General features: G+C 56.9%; 1 protein-coding gene across 27 annotated transcripts in view; it reads right to left on the bottom strand.

Annotated features, from left to right (window-relative positions):
* Positions 1 to 24,469, bottom strand: part of ARHGEF1 (Rho guanine nucleotide exchange factor 1) — a 46,739-nt gene that overhangs the window by 19,127 nt on the left and 3,143 nt on the right. For 6 of the 27 annotated variants that reach the window (XM_078359742.1, XM_078359759.1, XM_054249566.2 and 3 more), the window contains 28 exons: positions 22,177 to 22,219; positions 22,013 to 22,093; positions 21,388 to 21,501; positions 17,739 to 17,837; positions 17,497 to 17,539; positions 17,021 to 17,267; positions 16,390 to 16,419; positions 14,880 to 14,979; positions 14,647 to 14,743; positions 14,533 to 14,568; positions 13,573 to 13,710; positions 12,628 to 12,733; positions 10,286 to 10,431; positions 5,653 to 5,799; positions 5,329 to 5,411; positions 5,027 to 5,152; positions 4,785 to 4,899; positions 4,282 to 4,382; positions 3,896 to 3,973; positions 3,566 to 3,641; positions 3,296 to 3,463; positions 2,667 to 2,754; positions 2,444 to 2,530; positions 1,971 to 2,038; positions 1,769 to 1,855; positions 1,189 to 1,352; positions 1,006 to 1,106; positions 389 to 736 (listed from right to left, as the gene is read on the bottom strand). In XM_078359742.1, coding sequence (XP_078215868.1) covers positions 1,023 to 1,106; positions 1,189 to 1,352; positions 1,769 to 1,855; positions 1,971 to 2,038; positions 2,444 to 2,530; positions 2,667 to 2,754; positions 3,296 to 3,463; positions 3,566 to 3,641; positions 3,896 to 3,973; positions 4,282 to 4,382; positions 4,785 to 4,899; positions 5,027 to 5,152; positions 5,329 to 5,411; positions 5,653 to 5,799; positions 10,286 to 10,431; positions 12,628 to 12,733; positions 13,573 to 13,710; positions 14,533 to 14,568; positions 14,647 to 14,743; positions 14,880 to 14,979; positions 16,390 to 16,419; positions 17,021 to 17,267; positions 17,497 to 17,539; positions 17,739 to 17,837; positions 21,388 to 21,501; positions 22,013 to 22,093; positions 22,177 to 22,200 — 2,733 coding nt within the window. In that variant the 5' untranslated portion in view covers positions 22,201 to 22,219 and the 3' untranslated portion in view covers positions 389 to 736; positions 1,006 to 1,022. Of the gene's footprint in view, positions 1 to 388; positions 737 to 1,005; positions 1,107 to 1,188; positions 1,353 to 1,768; positions 1,856 to 1,970; positions 2,087 to 2,443; positions 2,531 to 2,666; positions 2,755 to 3,295; positions 3,464 to 3,565; positions 3,642 to 3,895; positions 3,974 to 4,281; positions 4,383 to 4,784; positions 4,900 to 5,026; positions 5,153 to 5,328; positions 5,412 to 5,652; positions 5,800 to 10,285; positions 10,432 to 10,760; positions 10,929 to 12,627; positions 12,734 to 13,572; positions 13,711 to 14,532; positions 14,569 to 14,646; positions 14,744 to 14,879; positions 14,980 to 16,389; positions 16,420 to 17,020; positions 17,268 to 17,496; positions 17,540 to 17,738; positions 17,838 to 20,741; positions 20,912 to 21,387; positions 21,502 to 22,012; positions 22,094 to 22,176; positions 22,220 to 23,099; positions 23,258 to 24,469 lie in introns of those variants that run through there. The other 21 variants (XM_078359738.1, XM_078359746.1, XM_078359747.1 and 18 more) reach the window with 8 other exon arrangements.

Below are 24,469 nucleotides of genomic sequence, written 5' to 3'. Positions count from 1 at the left end.
CCCCTGCCTAGGCCCCCCTGGGGACAGGGAGCTCAGAGCAATAACCCCGCCCCTAGCCCCCACCCAGGAGGGGCCCCCTCCCCACCAGCTCCCCATGATCCCAACAGTCCCCTCCAGAGAGTTTACTACAGAAATAAAAGAAGAGAGAGAGAGACTTGGGGTGCTCAGTGCTGAGCGTGAGGGGTCAGGGTGGGAGCTGGAGGGTGGTGTCAGGGAGATGCCTCATACCCAGTGTGTGCTCGGAGTGCCTGGGGAGTAACTGTTCAAAGAAATGAATGAACAACTGGTGGGAGGCACACAGGCACAGACCCAGGAAGTCGACGCCAGACAGTCACGGAGAGTTCCAAACGCCATGCTAGGCCCCATCCCGCCCTCACACACATAGATCTCGTCTTAGATAATATATATTAAAAAATAAACCTCCAATTCAGGGTATAAAAACAGAGCGAAGGCACTTGGGGGTGGGGGGGTGGAGGGTGGCCTCCACAGGCAATACTGAGATGGCCCGGGTCACCATGGTGCCCCTGGAATGAAGCCCTGAGTCCTCCAAGCAGAGGGCAGGAGGGAGAGATGGCCAAGGCCCATTCTGGGCCAATAACCCCAGCTGGGCCCCTCCCGGGCGTGGCCTGAAGCTCCCTCTCTTCAGGCCCTGGGGGTGTGAGATGCTGCTGCAGCTGTGTGGGTGGGGGTGGTCCCTCATGTCCTCTCCCCAATTCCTTTCCTTCTTGAAAAAGGCCTGGGGAATGTAGGAGAAGAGGGTAGACAGGGAGAGATGGAGAGAGAAACAGGGAGAACAGAGAGAAAGGGAGGTGGGGAGAGGCAGGTGGGCACAGAGACAGAGGAGCAGAGATTATCAGAAACAGAGACACAGATGAGAGACATGAGTTAAGAGTGGGGAGACTCAGGAAAGACAAAAAAAGATGGACAGAAGGGGCTGTAAGGATTCGAGCTCTGGAGGGGGTCTCCTTCCAGGACAGTGCCCCGGCCCCCAGGTCCACCACTCACCTTCCTGGGCAGGGACCTCAAGTGCAGCCAGGCTGGGGAACAGAGTTCCCCCCAAGCTGAGACAGGAGGGGTCGCAGGCGGCAAAATTCCTCCTCCAACTCCTGTTGGGGTAGGGGTCATGGATGAGGGGGCCCCTCTCCTTCCCCAGCCCATTCAGGGTACCCCTGGCTGGCCCTGCCTTACCTCCAGCTGCTTCATGGTCTCCTCCAAGCTTAGCAGGTTCTCCTGGATTTCCTGGGTCTGTGCTGGGCTCAGGGGGCCGCCCCCTGGGATCCCATGCCCATCTGGAGGAGGCCCTGCCCCGCTGTCTTCCTCCACGGGAAACAGAAGCTGCTTCAGGGACAGCACTGGTCAGGGGCAAGCAGGTGGAGTTAGGAGACGGAGCGGGAGCGGGGGGAGCAGGACTGGGAGCTGGAATGGGGGATGCCGAAGGGGTTGTGTAGGGGCTGGAGGTGAGGGTGGGTGCCAGGCAAGCCTCAGCAGATGAGGTTAGGGTGGTGAAGAAGGCTGGGTTCAGGGTTGGGACAGGGCAGGAAGGTATGTGTTCAGGGAGAAGCTGAATACAGAAGCAAGGAAGGGATGGCGGCTGCAGAAGAGGGGCTTGGGCACCCAGGACAGCGGTACAAGCTGGGTGGGTTGGGAGCATTTGTTTTCTGGCAGTTGGGCATAAGGAAATTTTTGACAGGGAGAGAGAGCCTTGCTCTAGTTGAAACAGGGGCACTGTTTGGGCTGGTGGCCACCTGGAGGGGCAGGGCTAGACTACCTTTCCGAAGGGCCGTGGCCGCGAGCTGGCCCTCGGGGCCTGGTCTGCAGAAGGGCAGGAGGTCGCTGAGGATTCTCTCTGTCCGGGCTGGGTTGGGGAACAGGGAGGGAGCTCAGATCCTGCCAGGCCTCCTGTGGATGCCTCCCTCTCTCCACCGGGGAGCCCCGACCCAGCCCCTCCCGCAGCATCCCTCTAGTCTCACCATCAGCCTGCGACGTCTCTCGGCCCCCATTGCCGTTCTCAGAGCTGCTGAGGAGGGGTTCTCGAGTGCTGAAGGGAGGAAGTGCTGGGTGACCCCACACCCCTGGCCCCGGGGGGCTGCAGGGGTGGGGAGACAGAGAGCTGGAGGTGGGGAGGCAAGGAGGTCCAGAGACAGAAGTCGAGGCTGGGAGACAGGGAGACAGAGAGGCCCAGACAACAGAAGACACAGGACTGGAGACAGGAGACAGATGGGGCAGTGGTGGGGACAGCACACACACACACACACACACCCCGTATGCACGTGTGCAGATACACACCATACACGCACACACACAGTCATATGCTCGCATACAGGCACACGTGCACACACACACGGAGATGGCTGGGGCTTGCATTCTGGAGTTGTGTAGGGAAGCCAGCCCTGCCTTCCAGGCCCCTCCCTGAACCTCCAGCTCCCTCCATGGCCCTACTCACCTGCTCGGGCTGGGCCGGGGCTTAGGGCGAGAGGCAGGGGCAGGGATTTTCAGGGATCCGGCAGTCTCAGTGATGAGGGCACACCAGCTGGGGAAGAGGCCAAACCCCTAGGCAGTCAGAGCCCCCAGACCCTATCCCGGGGCCTCCCCACAGCCCTCCTGTTCCCAGGAACACAGAGGCCTGAGCCTCCTCAACCCACACTCGGAACTCAGACCCCACTCACTTCTTCCGCTCTGACACAGTCTGTGCCACCAGCTCATAGATCTGGGCCTCCTGGTCCCAGGTAAAAATGACGTAGAAGGCTTTGTGATCTGCAGGGAAAGGGGGAGATGGCGCTCGGAGCCCAGGTCCCCCCAGTGCATACCCCTCCTTGAGCACACCCACGAAGGCTGTGCCCTCAGTGCTTAACTTACCCCTCACTGTCCACTAATATCCAGAGCCCTATGAGTCCTCCTCCTGAGCCTCCCCACTCACACCTCCTTATGGAATCAGCCAAGTCCCCTGGTCTACCTATGAAACCCCTCCAGCCACTCCCACCCTCTAGCCGCTTCCAGTGTTTCTGGCCTGATACGACTCCCCAGCACTGGGTTTACAAATCCCTCCTCCCTGGGCTCCTGGCATTTCCTCTCGTTTGCACGAGACACACCTCTGTGCAAACACCTGCAGCACTTCTCACCTCACTTATAAAACCGGCTAGGCCTGGCCCCGCCCTGCCCACCTCCACCCACTTCTCAACCTCTCTGCCAGAATGCCAGCTCCCTGGCTCTCTAGAGGGTTCCGCTCCCCACTGCACAGGCAGCTCTGCCTGAAAAGGACACCCTCTGTCCTGGGCCATGCAGTGGCTGTGCTCACCGGTGGCCACCTCGCGGGTCATGGCGGAGGTGAGCCGCAGCACGGGCCGCAGCATGGTCTTGCCATCGGGTGTGGGTGTCAGTGTCCGGCTATGGGACTTGAGCAGCAGCCGCTCGTCCTGGCGCTGGAGCAGCAGCAGCAGATCGTCCAGCAGCAGCACATGCACCTCTATGGGGCAGGCAGTGTTCACATGGTGCCCCCACGAGACACCCTCCCCACCCGGGCTCACTGCCCCCACACCCCGCACCAGGCAGCTGCCCTGGCACTCACCCACAGCCTTGTCCTTTGTCACCCGCCACGTCAGTGGGCCCTCGTGGACCAATTTCTTCTTGGTGATGTCCAGGTTCTGGGGCAGGAGGGGGAGTGATGGTTCATGCAGGTTGGCAGGAGGTAATTGGGGTTGGTGGAGAGGGGAAGGGCAAGACAGTGGCCGGGGATGACCACAGGCTGGGGATCATGGGATTGGCATGAGGTGGGGTCCAGAGCTCTTGTTCCCTGGGTGTATTATGGGATGGGCAGGACAGGCTGGGGGCTGCATCACAGAATCCCCTGGGCCAAGGAGAGTAGGGGGGTAGGGGAGGCAGGAGTGTCAGGTCGCACCTTGAACTCGGTCAGCATGGGGTCGCTGCTCTGCCGAAGGTGGGACAAGTCCAGGCGCCGCTGATAGTCCTTGAGCCTCTGGGGCAGAGACAGGCATGTTATGGGGACAAGCTATGTGATGGGGCTGACCTGCAGTGACCCACACTGGTAAGGCGAGAGCCAAGAGAAACTTCTGATGGGGGCAAGCTGAGGGTGGCGCCCAACCTCCAATGACCCTGAGAGGGAGGTACTGAGGGCCAAGCCAAGCCCCACACATATGGTGACCCTCGTGGGAGACAGGCCAAGGGGTCAGGTATGGCTTCTGGATAGGCTGAGGTAGGGGCCGGCTCGCGTTCCCACTCCCACACTGCCCAATGTCCCGGGCATGGGGCCAGCACCAGGCTCACCAGCAGGTCCTCCATGTCACGCACAGCTTGGTTGACGTGGTGTAGAATTTCCCGGCAGCACTCGGCGGCCAGCTCCACTTTCTCCCGTTCTGTGGACTCTTCTGCAGGCAAGAAAGAGAGCAGGTCTGGTGAACCCCTGCCATAGAGGCTCCAGGTTCCGCAGCCAAGGTCAGAGAAAGGAGAGCTGGCGGGGCATAGTGGCTCATGCCTGTAATCCCAGCATTTTGGGAGGCTGAGGCAGGAGGATCACTTGAGACCAGGAGTTCAAGATGAGCCTGGATAACATGGCGAGACCCCATCTCTATAAAAAAATATTTTAAAAATTAGCTGGGCATGGTGGTGTGTCCCTGGGGTCCCAGCTACTCAGGAAGCTGAGGAGGGAGGACAGCTAGAGCCTGGGTGATTGAGGCTGCAAGGAGCTGTGATGTTATCACTGATGAAGATGAGAAAAACAATTTTTAAAAAGAGGAGAGCCAAGGCACAGAGAGCTGGGCCTGCAGTACCTGTGTTCTGCCCGATGCTCTGCAGGAGCAGGGGGTACTTGGTCAGCCGCTGCATCTCCGTGGGGATCATGTCCTTCAGCTGCAGGCGGCGGCACCTCGGGCGGCTCTCGGCTTCCTGCGGGAAACGGCTGCTGGTGCTGCGACAGCCCAGACTTCCGGTGCACCCCAGGGTGCAGGCACCGAGGAGTCTGAGTCTCCAGGCCCCTCCTCCCTGGGAACCTGGAGGCCAGACCCCACCTCACCTGCACGAAGGCACAGAACCGAGGCTCCTTGCGTTGCTTGGCTTTGAGCTGCTCTAAGGCAAATGACTGGCGGCTGCAGAAGCGGGAGGAGATTTTCTGGAACCAGGAGCCCTCAGCACCATCAAACTACAGTGAGATTCAGGCCAGGCAGGCATCTCAGTGGGGATGGGCAAGAACAGGGCCTGAAGTACGACAGGCGTGAAGCCCAGACCCTGGGACTGGAGTAGGGTAGGCTCAGGACCCGCCCCAGGCCTGGATTCCAGGTGTCTGGCTGGGAGGAGAGGGAGGCCTGGGCATCTCACCCGGGCCAGCAGCACATCTCCAATCTCCTCGATGAGGTAGCCACTCTCCTGCCTCCGCTTCATCAGGCGATCGAGGAACAGGGCTGTGGGGCAGGAGGAAAGGGGCACTCTGTCGGGGCCTGGAAGGTGCTTTGTGGGACCTGCTGTGGCGTGGTGCGGGTAGGCCTCAGGTTTGTCTGTATCTGATCCTCGGGGCTGGGTGGTGCATCATCTGCCCCCACCCCATGTGAGCTCTGGGATTTCCAGGCAGGTTGAACCCAGGGCTAGAATGGAGCTGCCCGTGGGGCAGTGGAATGCACAGAGGGACCCCGGCCCTGCACTCACAATGCACCTCGATGAGCTCGTCCAGGCTGGGGAAGATGTTCTGTAGCTCCTCCAAGGGGAAGAAGCCGCCCTCCGCCATGGGCTGGTAGAAGAGGTCGTGCAGCACCCGCAGCATGCGCACGTGGGCCGCCTCTGTCACCAGCAGCTCTGCGGGGCCACCAAAGCAGGGAACGCGTTGGGGAGAGTGTAGACTAGGGGGCATGACCTCAGGGGCAGGCTGGAGGAGTGAGGTGGTGGGGGGAGGAAAGCCTCCCGGAAGTTGGTAGGAAAAAATCCTCTCCAGCTAGTCATGGTGGTTCACACTTATAATCCCAGCACTTTGGGAGGTCGAGACAGGAGAATCACCTGAATCCAGGAGTCCAAGGTCAGCCTGGGCAACATTGTGAAACCCTGTCTCTACCAAAAATTAAAAAAAAAAAAATTGGTCAGGCACAGTGACTCACGCTTATAATCCCAGCTACTCAGGAGGCTGAGGCAGGAGAATTGCTTGAACCTGGGAGGTTGTGGTGAGCCAATATTGCACCATTGCACTCCAGCCTGGGCAACAAGAGCAAAACTCCATCTCAAAAGAAATAAAAAAAAAAAATTAGGCTGGGCATGGTGGTGTGTGCCTGTAGTCCCAGCTACTTGGGAGGCTGAAGTGGGAAGATTCCTTGAACCCAGGAGGTCGAGGCTGCAGTGAGCTATATAATTGCATTACTGCACCCCAGCCTAGACGACAGAGTGAGAGACCTTGTCTCAAAATAAATAAAAGGTCCTGGCCCAGTTGCTCACACCTATAACCCCAGCACTTTGGGAGGCTGAGGTGGGTGGATCAGAAGGTCAGGAGTTCAAGACTAGCCAGGCCAACATGGTGAAACCCCATCTCTACTGAAAAATACAAAAATTGGCTGGGCGTGGTGGTGTGCACCTATAGTCCCAACTACTCGGGAGGCTGAGGAAGGAGAATCTCTTGAACCTGGGAGGCGGAGGTTGCAGTAAACCAAGATCATGCCACTGCACTCCAGCCTGGGTGACAGAGCAAGACTATGTCTCCAAAACAAAGCAAACAAACAAATAAAAAAAAATTCTTAAACGTTTGCCTTCTTAAATAGCCACTGAGGGGCCGGCGCGGTGGCTCATGTCTGTAATCCCAGCACTTTGGGAGGCCAAGGTGGGGGGATCACAAGGTCAAGAGATCAAGACCATCCTGGCCAACATGGTGAAACCCTGTCTCTACTAAAAATACAAATATTAGCTGGGTGTGGTGGCAGGCGCCTATAGTCCCAGCTACTTGGAAGGCTGAGGCAGGAGAAGTGCTTGAATCTGGGACGCAGAGGTTGCAGGGAGCTGAGATGGTGCCACTGCACTCCAGCTTGGCAACAGCGAGACTCCATCTCCAAAAAAAAAAGCCACTGAGGATTCCTCAACCCACTGCCTTTCCCTTTTTGCTATGGCAACCAGCCAGAGTGACCAAGGGTCTGTTTGCCAGCCTGGGCTTTCAGTGATAAAACTGGGAATGTCCCAAGCAAACGGGGACAAGTTGGTCATCCCACTTGCCAGCAAGCTTGCAGCTGTGTTTAATGTCTAACCATCAGGCCACATTACATAGTGATTGACAGATTCAGATCCAGGGATCCCCCCCCAACCCTGGAGGGCATATGTGTGAGTTTCAGGGGCCCCAGAAGTCCCCTGAGACTAAAGTGCAGGATTTTGTGTGTTATGGATATTCTTTCTGGAGAGACATGCTGTCCAACATGATAGCCACTAGCCACATGCAACTCTTTATATTTTCATTAATTAAAATGAAATGAAATTTTAAAAATTCAGTCTTCAGTTGTATTTAGTGTTTTTGTTGTTGTTGTTTTTTGAGATGGAGTCTTGCTCTGTCACCCATGCTGCAATGCAATGGCGTGATCTTGGCTCACTCCAACCTCTGCCTCCTGAGTTCAAGCGATTCTCCTGCCTCAGCCTCCCAAGTAGCTGAGACTATAGACATGCACCACCATGCCCTGCTAATTTTTATTATTTTTTTAGTAGAGACGGGGTTTTACCACATTGGCCAGGCTGGACTTGAACTCCTGACCTCAACTGATCCACCCTCCTCGGCCTCCCAAAGTGCTGGGATTACAGGCATGAGCCACCAAGCCTCGCCTTTTTTTTTGTTTTTCTGAGACAGAGTCTTGCTCTGTAGCCCAGACTGGAGTGCAGTGGCATGTTCTGGGCTCATTGCAACCTCCATGTCCTGCTTCCTGGGTTCAAGCAATTCTCCTGTCTCAGTCTCCCAAGTACCAGGAATTACAGGCATGCGCCACCACACTTGGCTAATTTTTGTATGTTTAGTAGAGACGGGGTTTCACCGTATTGTCCAGGCTGGTCTTGAACTCCTGACCTCAAGTGATCTGCCCACCTCAGCTTCCCAAAGTGCTGGGATTATAGGCATGAGCCACTGCCTCTGGCCTAGTGCATTTCAAGTGCTCACCAGCCCTAGGTGGCTGGTAGTCCCCAAGGTGAGCAGTACAAATAAAGCACATTTCCATTCCAGAAAGTCTTATTGGATAGGATATGGCTCGTGATTTTTTGTTTTTGTAAATTTCATGTCCTTAGAAGGATCTGTGACCCAAAAAGTACTCATCTACTCCCCTAAAATGTTTGAATAAGTACCTTTTTTACTATGAAGTAATCTGTAAATAAGCTTTCAATCAAGTCCAAAAGCTTTCTCTTTTTGCCACCAACCTCCCTAGCCACCACAGAATGAGAAAGCACAGAAAAAAAGAAAAAGACAAAAATGGCCAAGCACAGTGGCTCACGCCTGTAATCCCAGCACTTTGGGAGTCCAAGGCGGGTGGATCACGAGGGTCAGGAATTCAAGACCATCCTAGCCAACAGGGGGAAAACCTCATCTCTACTAAAGATACAAAAAATTAGTCTGGAGTGGTAGTGTATGCCTGTAATCCTAGCTACTCAGGAGGCTGAGGCAGGAGAATCACTCAAACCTGGGAGGTGGAGGTTGCAGTGAGCCGAGATCGCGCCATTGCACTCCAGCCTGGGTGACAGGGTGAGACTCTGTCTCAAAAAAAAAAAAAAAAAAAAAAGACAAAGACAAAAATGATACACTCATCATCTCTCCACCCAGAAGCAAGCACTGCTAATATACTGATCATTCCCCCAAACTTTCCCCTATGGGGATCTTTTCTTCCCTAAGCAATTAAGATCATACTAGTAACAACAATCTCATTAAAATGCTCTTCTTTAGGCCGGGCGCGGTGGCTCATGCCTATAATCCCAGCACTTTGGGAGGCGAGGTGGGTGGATCACGAGATCAAGAGATCGAGACCATCCTGGTCAACATGGTGAAACCCAGTCTCTACTAAAAATACAAAAAATTAGCTGGGCATGGTGGCGTGTGCCTGTAATCCCAGCCACTCAGGAGACTGAGGCAGGAGAATTGCCTGAACTCAGGAGGCGGAGGTTGCGGTGAGCCGAGATTGCGCCATTGCACTCCAGCCTGGGTAACAAGAGTGAAACTCCGTCTCAAAAAAAAAAAAATCAAATGCTCTTCTTTGACTGGGCCTGGTAGCTCACACCTGTAATCCCAGGACTTTGGGAGGCTGAGGTAGGAGATTCACTTGAGCCCAAGAGTTCAAGACCAGCCTGGCCAACATGGCGAAACCCCATCTCTGCAAAGAATACAAAAATTAGCCGGGCATGGTGGTGCAGGCCTGTGTTCTCAGCCACTCGGGAGGTGAGGTGGGAGGATCACTTGAGTCTGGGAGGGTAAGGCTATAGCGAGCCATGAGTATGCCACTGCACTCCAGCTTGAGAGACAGACAGATCCTGCCTCAAATAAAAAAATAAATAAATAAAAAATAAAATGCTCCTCCTCTGTGCTAAACACGTCACATAAATCATCGCATCTTCATGACAATATTTCAGGTAGGAACTATTAGTGCCCACATTTCACAAGTAAGGAAACAAAGGCTTGCACCAGACCATGTTGGCCAGGATGGTCCCGATCTCATGATCCACCCGCCTCGGCCTCCCAAAGTGCTGGGATTACAGGCGTGAGCCACCGTGCCTGGCAATGCAATGTTCTTAACGTCAGCACTGTCTCGCACTACCAGAAATTCTTTGGAGGCCGGGCGCGGTGGCTCACGCCTGTAATCCCAGCACTTTGGGAGGCCGAGGCAGGTGGATCATGAGGTCAAGAGATCGAGACCATCCTGGTCAACATGGTGAAACCCCGTCTCTACTAAAAATACAAAAAATTAGCTGGGCACGGTGGTGTGTGCCTGTAATCCCAGCTACTTAGGAGGCTGAGTCAGGAGAATTGCCTGAACCCAGGAGGCGGAGATTGCGGTGAGCCGAGATCGCACCATTGCACTCCAGCCTGGGTAACAAGAGCGAAACTCCGTCTCAAAAAAAAAAAAAAGAAATTATTTGGAAATGTCCATTCCACAGTGGCACTCACATTTCATTGAAATGCTCTCTGCTAGAACAATCTGAACTTGGAAGAAGAGGGAGTTTGAAGCTGTCTTCAAGCTCTCCCTATAGTAAACAAAACCAAGATGCACTTCTCTCTGCGCCTGTCTCTGCCTTTTCCAGAGCTGGACTATGTCCTTGGCCACAGTGAGGCGGATGGGATGGCACTCACCACTGATGACCTCCTGCCGCTTCACCTGGCTCTTGGGCAGCCTGTGCAGGGTGTCTGGGGGGATGAGTTCCCGCCAGCCAGGAGGCTCTTCTGGTTCAAGCTCCAGTCCTGACCGTCCTGGCTCCCCGTCATCTCCAGGCTCAGGGCTGTGGACAGAGGTCTTGCTAGGGCCCCAGCTTGGGCCATCTCAGGAAGCAGACTTCAACTTCTTAAGAGTGTTCAACCCCGGTCAGTGGCCTTGGCATTTGATGCCCCAAGGGTAGCCCGTGTGACAGACCAGATCTCTAGATCTGACCAGACTAGAGTCCCCAGATTTCTAAAAACATTCTACTCCCTCCTCCTCCAATGTCTGTGACCATAGTTGGCCTCAATGACCTCAGCCTCCAATGCCCATTCCTCAATGACTCTGACAACAGTCCCTCCCTGATTCTCCAGGCTGCCTTAGTGGATGGGGGAAGGGAGAGGGTTGACATACGTGGCTCGTCGGGCAGGGCCAAGCACTGCCGTTGCAGAACTGGGATCCATGTCCACGTCGCTCCGGGAGCGGCCCCCACCCCGGCCCTTAGCCCCGAGGCTGCCCCGGGAAGGCCGGCGGCGGTCACTCACCCGCAGGCTCTCTGAGCGCCCCAGACGCCCTGATAGCCTGGACCCCAAGGCCAAAGATAGAGTCAGGCAGAGACCGGGGGTAGAGACAAGGAGAGACCAAGACAAGGACAGAGACGAGGAGGAACCAGGACAGGGACAGAAACAGGGAGAGACCAGGAGAGGGACAGAGACAGGGAGAAACAGGACAGGGACAGAGACGAAAGAGACCAGGACAGGGACAGGGACGGGAGAGACCAGGAGAGGGACAGAGACAGGAGAGACTAGGACAGGGACAGAGATGGGGAGAGACCAGGACAGGGACAGAAACGGGAGAGACCAGGAGAGGGACAAGGATGGGAGAGACCAGGACAGGGGCAGAGACGGGAGAGACCAGGACAGGGACAGAGATGGGGAGAGACCAGGACAGGGACAGGGAAGACCAGGACAAGGATCAAACATGCAACAGAAGAGAAAGGACAGAGAATCAGAGGAGTGGTGGGATTTTCAGGGCACTGGGGTAGTGGGGGATGGCTAGGGGAGGGATATTGAAATTTTATGGGGAAGGATGGGGAGCCCAGGGTAGAGCATAGGACTGGCCCCTCCCTTCCCTGAGGCAGGGGGATGGAAACAGAGGGGTGTTTATGGGGTGGGGAGGATATCCATACTTAACTCTTCAACTGGGAGGGTGATGTCCCCACCCACCCCTCACAGGGGGTGAAGGGGAGGGATTGGCCATGGGGAGAAGGGAAGGGCTGGGAGAAATGGGGGAGGGGCTAGCCCTTCCCCCACCCAGGGCCCAGGCACCCACCTCTTCCATCTTCTGGGGAGAGAGGGGCATAGGGTCAGAGGTGGACCCAGATGGAACCCGACCCACCTCCCCACACCTACCAAAGGGTCCCCAAAGCAGCAGCACAAGGACGGGCAGGGGGCAGAGCCTGCCCCCCAGCTGTAAGGAGGACAGGGCCCCCGGGGCATAGAGCACAGAGGGGTGGGGGATTTGAGGGACGGGCACCAGGAGGCTAAAGCGAGGCGGGCAGTGGGGGGGCTTGAAAGAGAGGGGAATGGCCCAGTGGCTCTGCCTGTAATCCCAGCACTTTGGGAGGCTGAGGTCGGTGGATCACCTGAGGTCAGGAGCACAAGACCAGCCTAGCCAACATGGTGAAACCCCACCTCTACTAAAAATAAAAAAATTAGCCAGGCGTGGTGGCACATGCCTGTAATCCCAGCTACTTGGGAGGCTGAGGCAGGAGAATTGCTTGAACCTGGAAGGCAGAGGTTGCAGTGAGCCAAGATTGCCCCATTGCACTCCAGCCTGGGCAACAGAGCAGGACTCCGTCTCAAAATAAATAAATAAATAAAAGAAAGAGAAGGGGAAGAAGGGCTAAAAAGAATGAAAAGTGGCGGAGACTGGAGGGGGATGGAAAGTGGGAAAAGAAAACCCAGGTGAGAGAGGAGGGGGGAATAAAGGGGATGGAAGGAGAGGAGGAGAGGAAGGGAGGAGGAGAAAGATAAGTGAAAAAAGAAAGGAGAGGAAGCAGGAGGGGAAAAAGGAAGAAGGAAAGGGGGCATTAAGGAAGCAGGAGGGAGATGAGGAAAGGAAAGAAGAAGAGAGAGGGACAGCAAGAGCCAGAGAGCAGGGGAGGTGCAGAGACAGCAAGAGGCTGGCACAGCAGGCGCAGATGGCAGCAGCGACCCATACCCACCCCCCAGCGCTCAGTAACCTCCCCCCCGCCACCCGTGCACCCCAGCCTGGGCACCTCTCTGTTTCAGCCCCCTCATCGGTACTCTCCAGGGGCGCCGGGGGCTCCAGGCTCATTGGGCCCTGTGGGGATGAGTCCCCTAGCTCCAGGGGGGCCTCAGCACCTGTGGGGTAGAGGGAGCAGGGCTGGCTCGAAGGCCTTGGAGACCAAGAGACCCACACTCTGCGGCCTAGAAAGGCAGGGGCTAAGCTACCCAGTGCCAGGCAGACACCAAGCGGCTGCTCTGTACTTCAGCACGGAACAGACAGACATTAAGACCTCTGAGAACATGGCCGTGGGCCATAGGGGGCAGAGTGTGAGGATGCCATAGAGGTGGGTGCTCCCGTGCTCTCCCACCCAACCAGACTGCAGCCCCCTAAGGTCGGGAGGGCACTGGATTTCGTGCTGCCTCCACATCCATTCATTCTCCCCACCCTCTGGTACCCCTTTAGAGACGAGCAAGTGGAGACTAAGAAATGGGAGTCATTTCCGAGACATAAATAAATACAAGGAAGCAGTAGAGCCAGGGTGTGAGCCTGGGCCTGGCCACGCAGATACCCAAGGGCCTGAGGCCACAGAGGTCTAAGGACAGTGAGGGAGGAAGTTAATGGGGTTGTCGGGCTCCCCACCTAGGGGGCCAGAAATGCAGCTCAGAGAGTGGACTACTCATGTACTCAGGGAAGGTTCTGGAAAATGAAGGGCTGATGGAAAACGTAGTCCAAGGAGGTGGGAAACACAGCACCAGGAGCAAGGTCAGAGCCTGGGAAGAAAGCTGTAGAAAGGGCAAACTGAGGGAAGGGAAGGTTATGAATGCCAGCGGTCACCAGGAGCAGGGAGGGGCAGACGCTGAGCAAAGGGGAGGTGTCGCCGGGGAATGGCTTCTATCTGGGGGTGCCAAGGGGGCGGGAGCACTCCCACCAGGATCCCCGGGCCTCACAGAGCCCTGGCCCAGGAAACTCTCACCTGGTTCCCGGTCTGGGCTGTCCAGGGACAGAGGGTGCAGAGAGACTCCAGGGGTGTCCTGCCCAGGAGCCCCGACATTCCGGTCTCGAGAGGACACACCCAGGCCTCCCTTCCGGTCTGTAGCACCTGGCTTCTCGGCTGTGAAGGAGAAAGTGAAGGAGAAAGAGGGAGATGAGAGAAGAACAACTCAAATCCACCCACCGGGGATGCAAAAGGGTGTGCTCACGCCCTTCCACCCTCGACTAGGAGCCCCCATCCCCTCCTCCTTTGGACCCAGGAGGCACCTAGGAATCCAGGCCCCCGGCCTCTCCTCCCTCAGACCCAGGGGTTCAGGCCCCAGGCATTCCTCCCTCAGATCCAGGGACTCCCCTAGCCCCTCCACCCTCAGACCCAAGGGTCAGCCCAGCCCCTCCTCCCTCAGACCCAGGGGTCCAGGCCCAGCCCCTCTTCCCTCAGTCCCAGGGGTCTGCCCAGCCCTTCCTCCCTCAGTCCCAGGGGTCTGCCCAGCCCCTCCTCCCTCAGTCCCAGGGGTCTGCCCAGCCCCTCCTCCCTCAGTCCCAGGGGTCTGCCCAGCCCCTCCTCCCTCAGTCCCAGGGGTCTGCCCAGCCCCTCCTCCCTCAGTCCCAGGGGTCTGCCCAGCCCTTCCTCCCTCAGTCCCAGGGATCTGCCCAGCCTCTCCTCCCTCAGACCCAGGGGTCTGCCCAGCCTCTCCTCCCTTAGACCCAGGGGTCCAGGCCCAGCCTTTCCTCCCTCAGACACAGAAGTCTGGGTCCCCCCACCCCTCCTCCCTCAGACCCAGGGGTCCAGGCCCAGCCCTTCCTCTCTTAGACCCAGGGGTCCAGGCCCAGCCTTTTCTCCCTCAGACCCAGGAGTCCAGGTCTCCAGCCCCGTCCCCTGCAGGCCCCCAGGAGTCCAGATGCCCACCCCTCAGGATGGATGCTCTGGCTACAGGTCTATTACCATCAACCTCCACTTTAAGGTGTCGAAAATCTGGAACTGAAATGACAGAGAGTGAGACAGTGAGTGAGAGCAGCTGGGGAAGATAGGGGAGGGCAGAGGCCTGGGCTGCCTTACCCTGGGGCTCTCCCCGGTTCCATCTGGCGGCATCCAGGATGCTGCTCAGCCCCTTCTTGGTCTTGGCAGGCTCGTCTGACCGCCGGTTCCCCATCACCTGAGAGGGCAGGGAGGAAGGCTGAGCATCTCTGAGATGACAATAAAGCAGGATTTGACTCAAGGTATCCAGAGTCATGAGGCTCCCTGGGCCTCTCTGGAGGGCAAAGGTCAGGATGGGACACTGAGGGAAGCACCTTTTTCCGGAAGAAGTTTCTCCCCGACTTCTTGTCCCCACTCTTGGTCCGTACCCCAAGGTGACGCATGTACAGGCCAATGGCATTGACCACGGCAGCACTGTAGGAGGAGATGAGGGCTCAACACACACACACACACACACCCCCCCCCACAGACCACACAACACACATATCACACACCCACACACGCCCCACACACCACATGCCACACACACCCCACACACAACACACAACACACATACCAGACACACACACCCCACACACACAACACACACCACACATACACACCACACACACCCCCCACACACCACATGCCACACACACACCACACGGCCCCTAGAGGCAGAGGCCTGCCCTTCCCATCCTGACTTCACAACTACTTCCTGTGAGACTGAGGAGAGACAAGGGGGTTCAAAAGGACAGGGCCCAGGGCTGTTACCCAATGCCCAGGACCCAGGCGTCCAGGCCCCCAGCCCCCTCCTCCCTCAGACCCAGGCGTCCAGGCCGCCAGCCCCTCCTCCCTCAGACCCAGGCGTCCAGGCCGCCAGCCCCCTCCTCCCTCAGACCCAGGCGTCCAGGCCGCCAGCCCCCTCCTCCCTCAGACCCAGGCGTCCAGGCCGCCAGCCCCTCCTCCCTCAGACCCAGGAGTCCAGGCCGCCAGCCCCTCCTCCCTCAGACCCAGGAGTCCAGGCCCCCAGCCCCCTCCTCCCTCAGACCCAGGCGTCCAGGCCGCCAGCCCCCTCCTCCCTCAGACCCAGGAGTCCAGGCCGCCAGCCCCTCCTCCCTCAGACCCAGGCGTCCAGGTCCCCAGCCCCTCCTCCCTCAGACCCAGGCGTCCAGGCCGCCAGCCCCTCCTCCCTCAGACCCAGGCGTCCAGGCCGCCAGCCCCCTCCTCCCTCAGACCCAGGCGTCCAGGCCGCCAGCCCCCTCCTCCCTCAGACCCAGGCGTCCAGGCCGCCAGCCCCTCCTCCCTCAGACCCAGGAGTCCAGGCCGCCAGCCCCTCCTCCCTCAGACCCAGGAGTCCAGGCCCCCAGCCCCCTCCTCCCTCAGACCCAGGCGTCCAGGCCGCCAGCCCCCTCCTCCCTCAGACCCAGGAGTCCAGGCCGCCAGCCCCTCCTCCCTCAGACCCAGGCGTCCAGGTCCCCAGCCCCTCCTCCCTCAGACCCAGGAGTCCAGGCCCCCAGCCCCCTCCTCCCTCAGACCCAGGCGTCCAGGCCGCCAGCCCCTCCTCCCTCAGACCCAGGCGTCCAGGCCGCCAGCCCCTCCTCCCTCAGACCCAGGAGTCCAGGTCCCCAGCCCCTCCTCCCTCAGACCCAGGCGTCCAGGCCGCCAGCCCCTCCTCCCTCAGACCCAGGCGTCCAGGCCCCCAGCCCCTCCTCCCTCAGACCCAGGCGTCCAGGCCGCCAGCCCCTCCTCCCTCAGACCCAGGCGTCCAGGCCCCCAGCCCCCTCCTCCCTCAGACCCAGGAGGCTGCACACCTCTCCCTGCCACCCTCTCTGCCTCCCTCACCTCTTTTCTTCATCGGTAGAGATGGTAGGTCTGCAGGAGGAAGAGAGATGTTTGTGACATTTGCTAGGCCTGGGGTCCCCATCCACCCAGGACACATCTCAGGGTTGCTGTCCTGGGATAGGCAGGCAGAGGAGAGACAGACAGGGGACACGGCAGAAGGGATCAGGAAGAACTGTCACAAGAGGGAGGAAGGTCTCTCATCCAGGAAGACGGGATCCAAGTGCCAGATCATGGAAAAGATCCAGAAATGGCAAGGGAACCCCAAAGCTGGAAAGGGAAGAAGACTTGGATCCAAGATGAGTTAAAATGACGGGGCAGAGGAAGAGCCCCAATGCCAAGAAATGAACCCTGAAGCAGAAGAGGGATGGAACATGCCAGGCACATGCCTCAAATGGGATGGAACATGCCAGGCACATGCCTCAAACGGGATGGGACACGCCAGGCACATGCCTCAAACAGGATGGAACATGCCAGGCACATGCCTCAAACGGGATGGAACATGCCAGGAACATGCCTCAAACGGGATGGAACATGCCAGGCACATGCCTCAAACGGGATGGAACATGCCAGGCAGCAGGGGTGCCTTGGAGCTGGGGAGGGGCAACGCTCCCACCAGTGCTGGCCCACTCACTGCATCTCCTCCAGGTGCATGAGCAGCCGCTCCGCCACGTGCCGCTCCCGGGCCTCAAAGCTGGCTCGGTCCCGCCCAACCCAGGCCTCCAGCTGGGTCAGCTCCTGCTCCCAGGGCGTCATGCCCATGAGCCGCTTAGAGCGGAAGTCCTCCAGCTGCCGGCTCACAGCTGCCTGCTGGCTTTGCACCACCTCCTGCACGAACCGCCGCTGGACATCCTCAGAGATGAGGTCAGGCCGAGTGCGGTCTACAGGGACACACAGGGGGCTGACGGTCCAGCTCCCTGGTGGTTTGGATCACAGTCCCCACCCACCCTTGTACTCCCACAGCCAGGCTTCCTGAGACTGTTGCCAAGAAGGAATAAGCGAATCTCGGCTGTCTAAGCAGAGCATGGGAGTGTGGCCTCTCCCCCCTTGGCCTCCTGGGAGGTGTGGTCCCTGCTGGACACCTCTCCCTCATCTCATCCTTCTCCTTACCAAGTTCAAAGGCGACGTTGGGAGGGACTGGCACCCGCAGAACCTGCTCAAGAGAGAGACCGGAGTTAAGAGGAGGACTTGGTGTGCTGAGGGGCAGCCAAGGAGGACTGCCAGGAACCCCAGTCTGAGGTGGGGTGCTGGGGAAGGCGGGGGTCAGCAGCTGCCCTCAGGGCAGAGGTTGGGGGCCCGCATGGTGACTGCAGGCCCAAACAAGGGGTTGGGGCTACTGGAAGGTCTCTCACCGCTGTCTTCTCCAGGAAGCTGTGGTAGAAGTCCAGGAAGGCCTTCTTGGCCTCCTTGGGGCCCAGTGAGCCCAGCATGTCGGCATGCAGACAGCAGAGCTGGGAGAGACACACAGCATGACTCTACGCCCTCCAACCCTGCCTCAAACCATACCCTCCCTTTGAAAAGGGCCTTCCCAGCCTCCTAGCTATCCCATGGGTGTAGGACTCAACTGCCACCTCCTCTGGGAAGCACTCCCTGACCTCCTCCCGTACCACCAGACCCTGGGTTCCCATGCAGGCTCGCTGGGGCCGCCACGAGCATTTTCTAATTTTCGGTTCTGTGCTATGGTCCTTTCTGGTTCTTCATCATTGTCACCTCCTGGCAATAGTGACAACTGCTACTAGTACTGCTGCTGTCTCTACTGAGGGGTCAGTGTACACCAGATGCTGCTCTCATCCCTCTACATGCATCAACTTGTTCAATCATAGAAACCATCATTATCATTTTACAGATGAGAAAATGGAGCTTAAGAAGCTTATTCAGTCACACAGCTAGGCTGGGTGTGGTGGCTCACACCTGTAATCCTAGAACTTTGGGAGGACAAGGCGGGCAGATCACACGAGGTCAGGAGTTCGTGACCAGCCTGGCCAACATGGAGAAACCCCACTCTATTAAAACTACAAAAAAAAAAAAAAAAAAAATGATAGCAGGCATCTGTAATCCTAGCTTCTTGGGAGGCTGAGGCAGGAAGAACTGCTTGAACCCAGGAGGTGGAGGTTGCAGTGAGTCAAGACTGCACCACTGCACTACAGCCTGGGCAACAGAGTGAGACTCTGTCTCAAAAACAACGGACCAACAACAAACCCCCAAAGTCACACAGCTAGTAAGTGGCAAAGTCAGGATTCAAATCCAGGCAACCTGTCTCCACCACACTCCACTGCCGAGAAAGACTGAGCAGCTTAAGGGTCTGTGTGTGTTGGTGGCGGGAGTTGTAGGTTGATCCCTGTCCTAGACGGTGCCCAGCGTATACTGAAGGCTTGGTAAAGAACAGGTAGACATACTTTGGGAGACCGAGGCAGGTGGATCAAGAGATCGAGACCATCCTGGTCAACATGCTGAAACCCTGTCTCTACTAAAAATACAAAAAATTAGCTGGGCATGGTGGCGCATGCCTGTAATCCCAGCTACTCAGGAGGCTGAGGCAGGAGAATTGCCTGAACCCAGGAGGTGGAGGTTGCAGTGAGCCGAGATCGCGCTATTGCACTCCAGCCTGGGTAACAAGAGCGAAATTCCGTCTCAAAAAAATAAAGAACAGGTAGACAAGTGGGGCTCACTCCATCACTCGTTAAGCACCTCCTGAGTGCCAGCACTGTGCTGGGTGACAGTGGGGGCTCCAAGCTGTCCTGGTTCCTGGAGGCTCACATCTGGGAAGTGAACTCACTCCAATGGGAGTGGAACTTTTTCTCCTTTGTTTTTGAGATGGAGTCTTGCTGTCATCCAGGCTGGAGTGCAGGCAGTAGTGTGATCTCGGCTCACTGCAACCTCCTCATGGGTTCAAGCAATTCTCCTGTATCACCTCTGGAGTAGCTGGGATTACAGGTGCACATCACCATGTCTAGCTAATTTTCTTTCTCTCTCTCTTTTTTTCTGCCTAGGCCGGAGTGCAGTGGTGTGATCTTGGCTCATTGCAACCTCTGCCTCCTAAGTTCAAGTGATTCTCCTGCCTCAGCTTCCCGAGTAGCTGGGATTACAGCTGTGCACCACTATGCCCAGCTAATTTTTGTATTTTTAGTAGAGACAGGGTTTTGCCATGTAGGCCAGGCTGGTCTTGAACTCCTGATCTCAAGTGATCTGTCCGCCTTGGCCTCCCAAAGTGTTGGGATTACAGGCGCGTAAGCCACTACGCCTGTTTTTTTTTTTTCTTCAAAACAGGGCCTCACTCTGTCACCCAGGCTGGAGTGCAGCGCTGCAATCACTGCAGCCTTGACCTCCCCGGCTCAAGCCATCCTCCTGCCTCAGCTTCCCAAAGGGTTTGGACTAGTCATGAGCCACCAGGCCCAGTCTTCTTTCTCCACTTTAAACAGTTTGAACACATCTATATCCACTCTCCACAGCCCTTATAGATAGCAAAATTCTAAGAGAGGCCAACAGGAAGCAGCCCAGGGGACCGCAGCTATCTCCAATTAGCTCCCCACAGGATGATAAGGTGAGGGAGCTGTGTCAGGAAAAACCTCAAAATGCCCAGGGCTAGGCCAGGTGCAGTGACTCACACCTGTAATCCCAGCACTTTGAGATCACTTGAGATCAGGAGTTCGAGACTGGCCTGGCCAACATGGTGAAACCCCGTCTCTACTAAAAATAAAAATGACCGGATGTGGTGGTGCACGCCTATAGTCCCAGCGACTCGGGAGGCTGAGGCAGGAGAATCACTTGAACCCAGGTGGCAGAGGTTGCAGTGACTCAAGATTGCACCACTGCATTCTAGCCTGGGTGACAGAGTAAGATTCTGTCTCAAAAAAAAAATGCCCAGAGGCTGCCAGGGTCACCTCCAACAAGTCCCTGACCCTCCCTAGGCCTCAGTTTCCACATCTGTAACAGAACATGGCACTCAGCATGATCCCTGGGCTGACGTCCAGGATCTGGTTGTAGAAACCCAAGGCTTGAATGGGAGACCCCCTTGCTCAGAGGGTCAGAGTCTTCATGCACATGGCTGTTGGGGAGCCACTCCACTGGAAGAGAATGCAGATGGGGAGAAACTGCAAGTTCTGACGCTTTGGCGTCAGGAGGACCAGCCTCTGGTCTTGCAGCTGACGGTCTTTCTGGGTGCCTCAGGTGCTTCTCACTCTATCAGTTTCCTTTCTGGAGGGGCCCACTAAGCATGTCCACATGGCATAGTGCCTTGGCCTGTCCCCAGCTCCTGTGCTGTGCTATGCTGGGCTGCACTGGGCCTTCTTGGGATGAGACCCTTGTCTACAGATCCCCTGCCGGCCAGCACTGTGGCTTCTCCCTTTCTAAATCACCTGCTGGGTTTTCTAGACTCTGCAGGTGTTTCTGGATGGCACAGTTGTCCATCCTCATCTCCCAGGTATCTTCTGCCTCATCCGGAGGCTTCTGGATCCACAATCCTTCGGTCTCCCTTGTGAGCTGCGTGTGCTGGTTTTCTTGTTTCCAGAACAGGGCCTGCTGTGCCCCCCAGACCTGGGATGGCTAACAGCTTTCTCCCAAACGCAAACTCTAAATGACTGTGTGCTGGCATCTGCCAAGAAGCCTTTAGAGAGAAGGACTCAGTCCCCCAGAGTCCATGGAAGGGCGCTGCAACAGGCTGATAGGGAGCACTGTCACAGGCACGGAGGGGGACAGGATGTGGTCTCTGCCAGGCTGCTGGGCTCTCTGTGGCTCTGGGGGATCCTGCCGTGTGTACCCTGCTCACTGCACACTGAGAGCTATCCTGGGCACCTATAACACTGGGGTTGAGGTCACGTGGCGTGCTTTCTGACTCTTTTCTAAGGTATTCTCTAGATCTGGCACTCTGATTTCTATATCTGCTTTTCCAGACGCCCCCCCCCGCCCCGCCTGCCCCCAGCACTAGCTTGCTGGTTCATATTGCCAAAAGCTGTGCCTGTCCCAGGCCCACCCCTCCCTATGCCCACCCATCCCTGCCCTCACCAGGGGTCCTGGCTCAAATTGCAGGGCCACGTGCTGCAGGAGGGCCATAAGGTGGGCCGGGCGCCGCTTCACTTGCTCCAGGCTCTGGAACTGGCTGTTTTGCTCTTCTGAGTTCTGGGGGTACAGGCGTGGGCGAATACAATAAGAAGAGGAGGGGCCCTGGGTTTGACCCTACCCGTTCCTGGCACTTCACAAGGGATCCAAGCCAGGGTCAGCTCCTGGGAACTGGGGAGTGGTGATGGGGTCCACAAAATAATTGTGACAGCAAGGGCAGGTGGTCAGGGAGAATGGATGAGATTTAATATCATATTGGTGGACGATGAGGACAGAAATTAGGAGAAGAAATTGGAGTCCATGCTAGGGGAGGAGGGCGCAATGATAAGGACTGGGGTTAAGAGTAAGAAGGTGGGTGTCTATGTTGCCATGTGGGCTCCGAGTATGGGGTTGGGGAGGTGAAGAAGGAGGGATCAGCGAGATGAGAGGATGACAGACGGACCGTGGGAAGAGGCCAAGGGGTGGCATCTGCAGGTGGGAAGAGGCCAAGTGGACGGCACCTGCAGGTGGGAGGAGACCCAGGGCGAAGCGCGGAGCCTGGGACCGAGCTTTTCCACCCTATCCCACTCACCGCCTCCAGCTCGTTCTCAAAATCCTCATCCTCAGCCCCAATGATGCTGACGGGCACCCCGGGCCGTAGGGGGCCTGGGGCCTGTGGAAGGAGAGGGCGGCTTCAGTCCACAGGACTCCCCACCCACAGCCCGAGTCCCCTCACCCCTTGCTCTGTCCACTCACCGCCCCTCGGGCGACGTCTTCCATCTCCCTGAGCTCTGCAGGGCTGGGGGAAGAGGAGGGGCTGCGGTTAGGAGAGTGGGAGGAGGTGGCCCAGGGCGGTTACTCACAGATTCCTGGCCCAGGTGTGAAGGTGAGTAAACAGCCTCCCCCATCCCAGCCTCCACAGCTCAATGGAGCCTCTGTGCGGCCACAAAGAGCCCTTCAGAGGCCGGCCAGGGGGCGGGAGCCCAAGGACGCCTGGGGGGCGGGTGTTGGAGGCTCAGGAGCCTGGGTCCATGGGAAGGCTGAGTCTGAAAGCCTGCAATTTAGGGTCCCTAATGGAAGAGGGGCTGGGGACCTGGACTCCCAGGTCAGAGGGACCAGGAGCCTGGGGGCTAATTCCTGAGGGCAGGGCTAGAGGAGAGGTGGGAAGAAGTGGGGTGTGGGGGTCTCCTCCGGTCTGTGACAGGAAGTCACAATGGCAAACCCCCAACCCCCAACTCTCCATATAAGAAAACAAAACTAAAACCCTTCTCCCTCAGAGACTGGGAGTCCCCAAACCCAGCAGTTCTTCTTTCCCCCAGAGACCTCATCTCTTCCCAGCTTCCAGTCCCAGAAAACAAATGACGAGGCCTCAGCCAGCCCATCTCCAAGGTGTGTCTGTCTCCTCCACCCTACGAGCGCCTTAGTCTGTCCCCAGTCGGCTCTCCCTGGCATCTGTCCCTTGACTCTGGCTCATGTCTTGCTCTCTTCACCCTGTTTCCTGATTTTTCTTTCCCTTACTCCAGAACTGTCTCCTTTACCCCACCATCCCTTGCCTCCCCTCCCTCCATCTCTCACTCTCAGCGGTGATACCCGCTTCCTGCTTCGGTAGCTGTGTCTCTCCAGTCCCTGCCTGTGCCTCTGTCCTCCCACCTCTGTTTTCTGCAGCCCCATCCTCACACCTCTCTGGGTCACCATCTCATGGGCTGTCTCTCATCTCTCTCCATCCCTTTTTCTCCCCCCATGTCTCGCTGTCCTTCCCATCTTTGTCTCTCCTTGAGTTTCCACTTCTCTCTGAGTCTTTCCACCGACATCTTCTGTGTCCTTAATTAGTCTGACTAATGCCACGGAGCCCGTGTCAGGCGGGAAGGAGCTGTGGAAAGAGGGGTGGGGTGGACCAGTGGGGGGGGCTCTCCACAGCCAAAGCTATTTATAACCCTAGCTGCCAAAGACCCGCCCTTCTCCCATTTACTGGGCCTCCTCCCTAGCTCCCCAGTAAATGGTGGCAAGGATTTTGATGATTAAACAATGTTGCTTTCTGGAGTGTCCAAATGCCACCCAGTGGGTCCACCCAAGCAAGCATCATTTTTATTCTTTCCCACAAAGTATATCTGTCCAATATCTAAACTTGGGCAATTCAAGATTCAAGCACTGTTAAATTTGTAGTTCACTTTACTACATTTGCACACTGGCCAGGCGAGGTGGTTCATGCCTGTAACCCCAGCACTTTGGGTGGCCTAGGTGGGAGGATTGCTCAGGCTCAGGAGTTTGAGACCAGCCTGGGCAACATAGTGAGACCCTGTCTAACTATGAAATACCGCAGACGTGGAGGGTGCATGCTTATCCCACTCAGAGGCAGAAAGGTTCAACTGAGGCAGAGAGGTACAAAAAGGGCAAAGGAAGGGATACTCATTATCTCTGCAAATGCTTGGTGCCAGGTCTGCAATGTGCACTTGACAAGTTATTATCTCATTCCTCATCACAATGATAATGAAATGAGAGCTAACGCATAAGAGACACTAAGTATGCGCCAGACACATCATCACCACTTTATAGGTAATAACTCATTTAATCCTCTCAGTGACTCCAAGAGTTTATTATTACTTATCTCCATTTAACAAAGAAGGAAACTGAGGCACAGCCCATAAGAGACAGAAGCAGGACTCAGACCTAGGCAATAGGGCTACAGAGTTTATGCATTTAAAACAAACTGCATTTGGGTGGGTGCAGTGGCTCCCAGCACTTTGGGAGACCGAGACAGGAGGATCACTTGAGCTCAGGAGTTTGAGACCAGCCTGGCCAACATGGTGAAACCCCAACTCCACAAAAAATAGCCAGGTGTGGTTGCTCATGCCTGTAGTCCCAGCTAATTGGGAGGCTAAGATTCGAGGATCACTTAAGCCCAGGAAGCAGAGGTTGCAGTGAGCCAAGATTGCACCACTGCCCTCAGACTGGACAACAGAGTGTAACCTTGTCTTAAAATAAAATAGGCGGGGTGGCTCACGCCTGTAATCCCAGCACTTTGGGAGGCTGAGGCAGGTGGATCACGAGG

This window comes from Callithrix jacchus, chromosome 22 (assembly GCF_049354715.1).
Source record: "Callithrix jacchus isolate 240 chromosome 22, calJac240_pri, whole genome shotgun sequence".
Taxonomy (NCBI): domain Eukaryota; kingdom Metazoa; phylum Chordata; class Mammalia; order Primates; family Cebidae; genus Callithrix; species Callithrix jacchus.
Note: the sequence above shows the minus strand (reverse complement) of the source record. Positions and strands in the feature narration are given on the sequence as shown.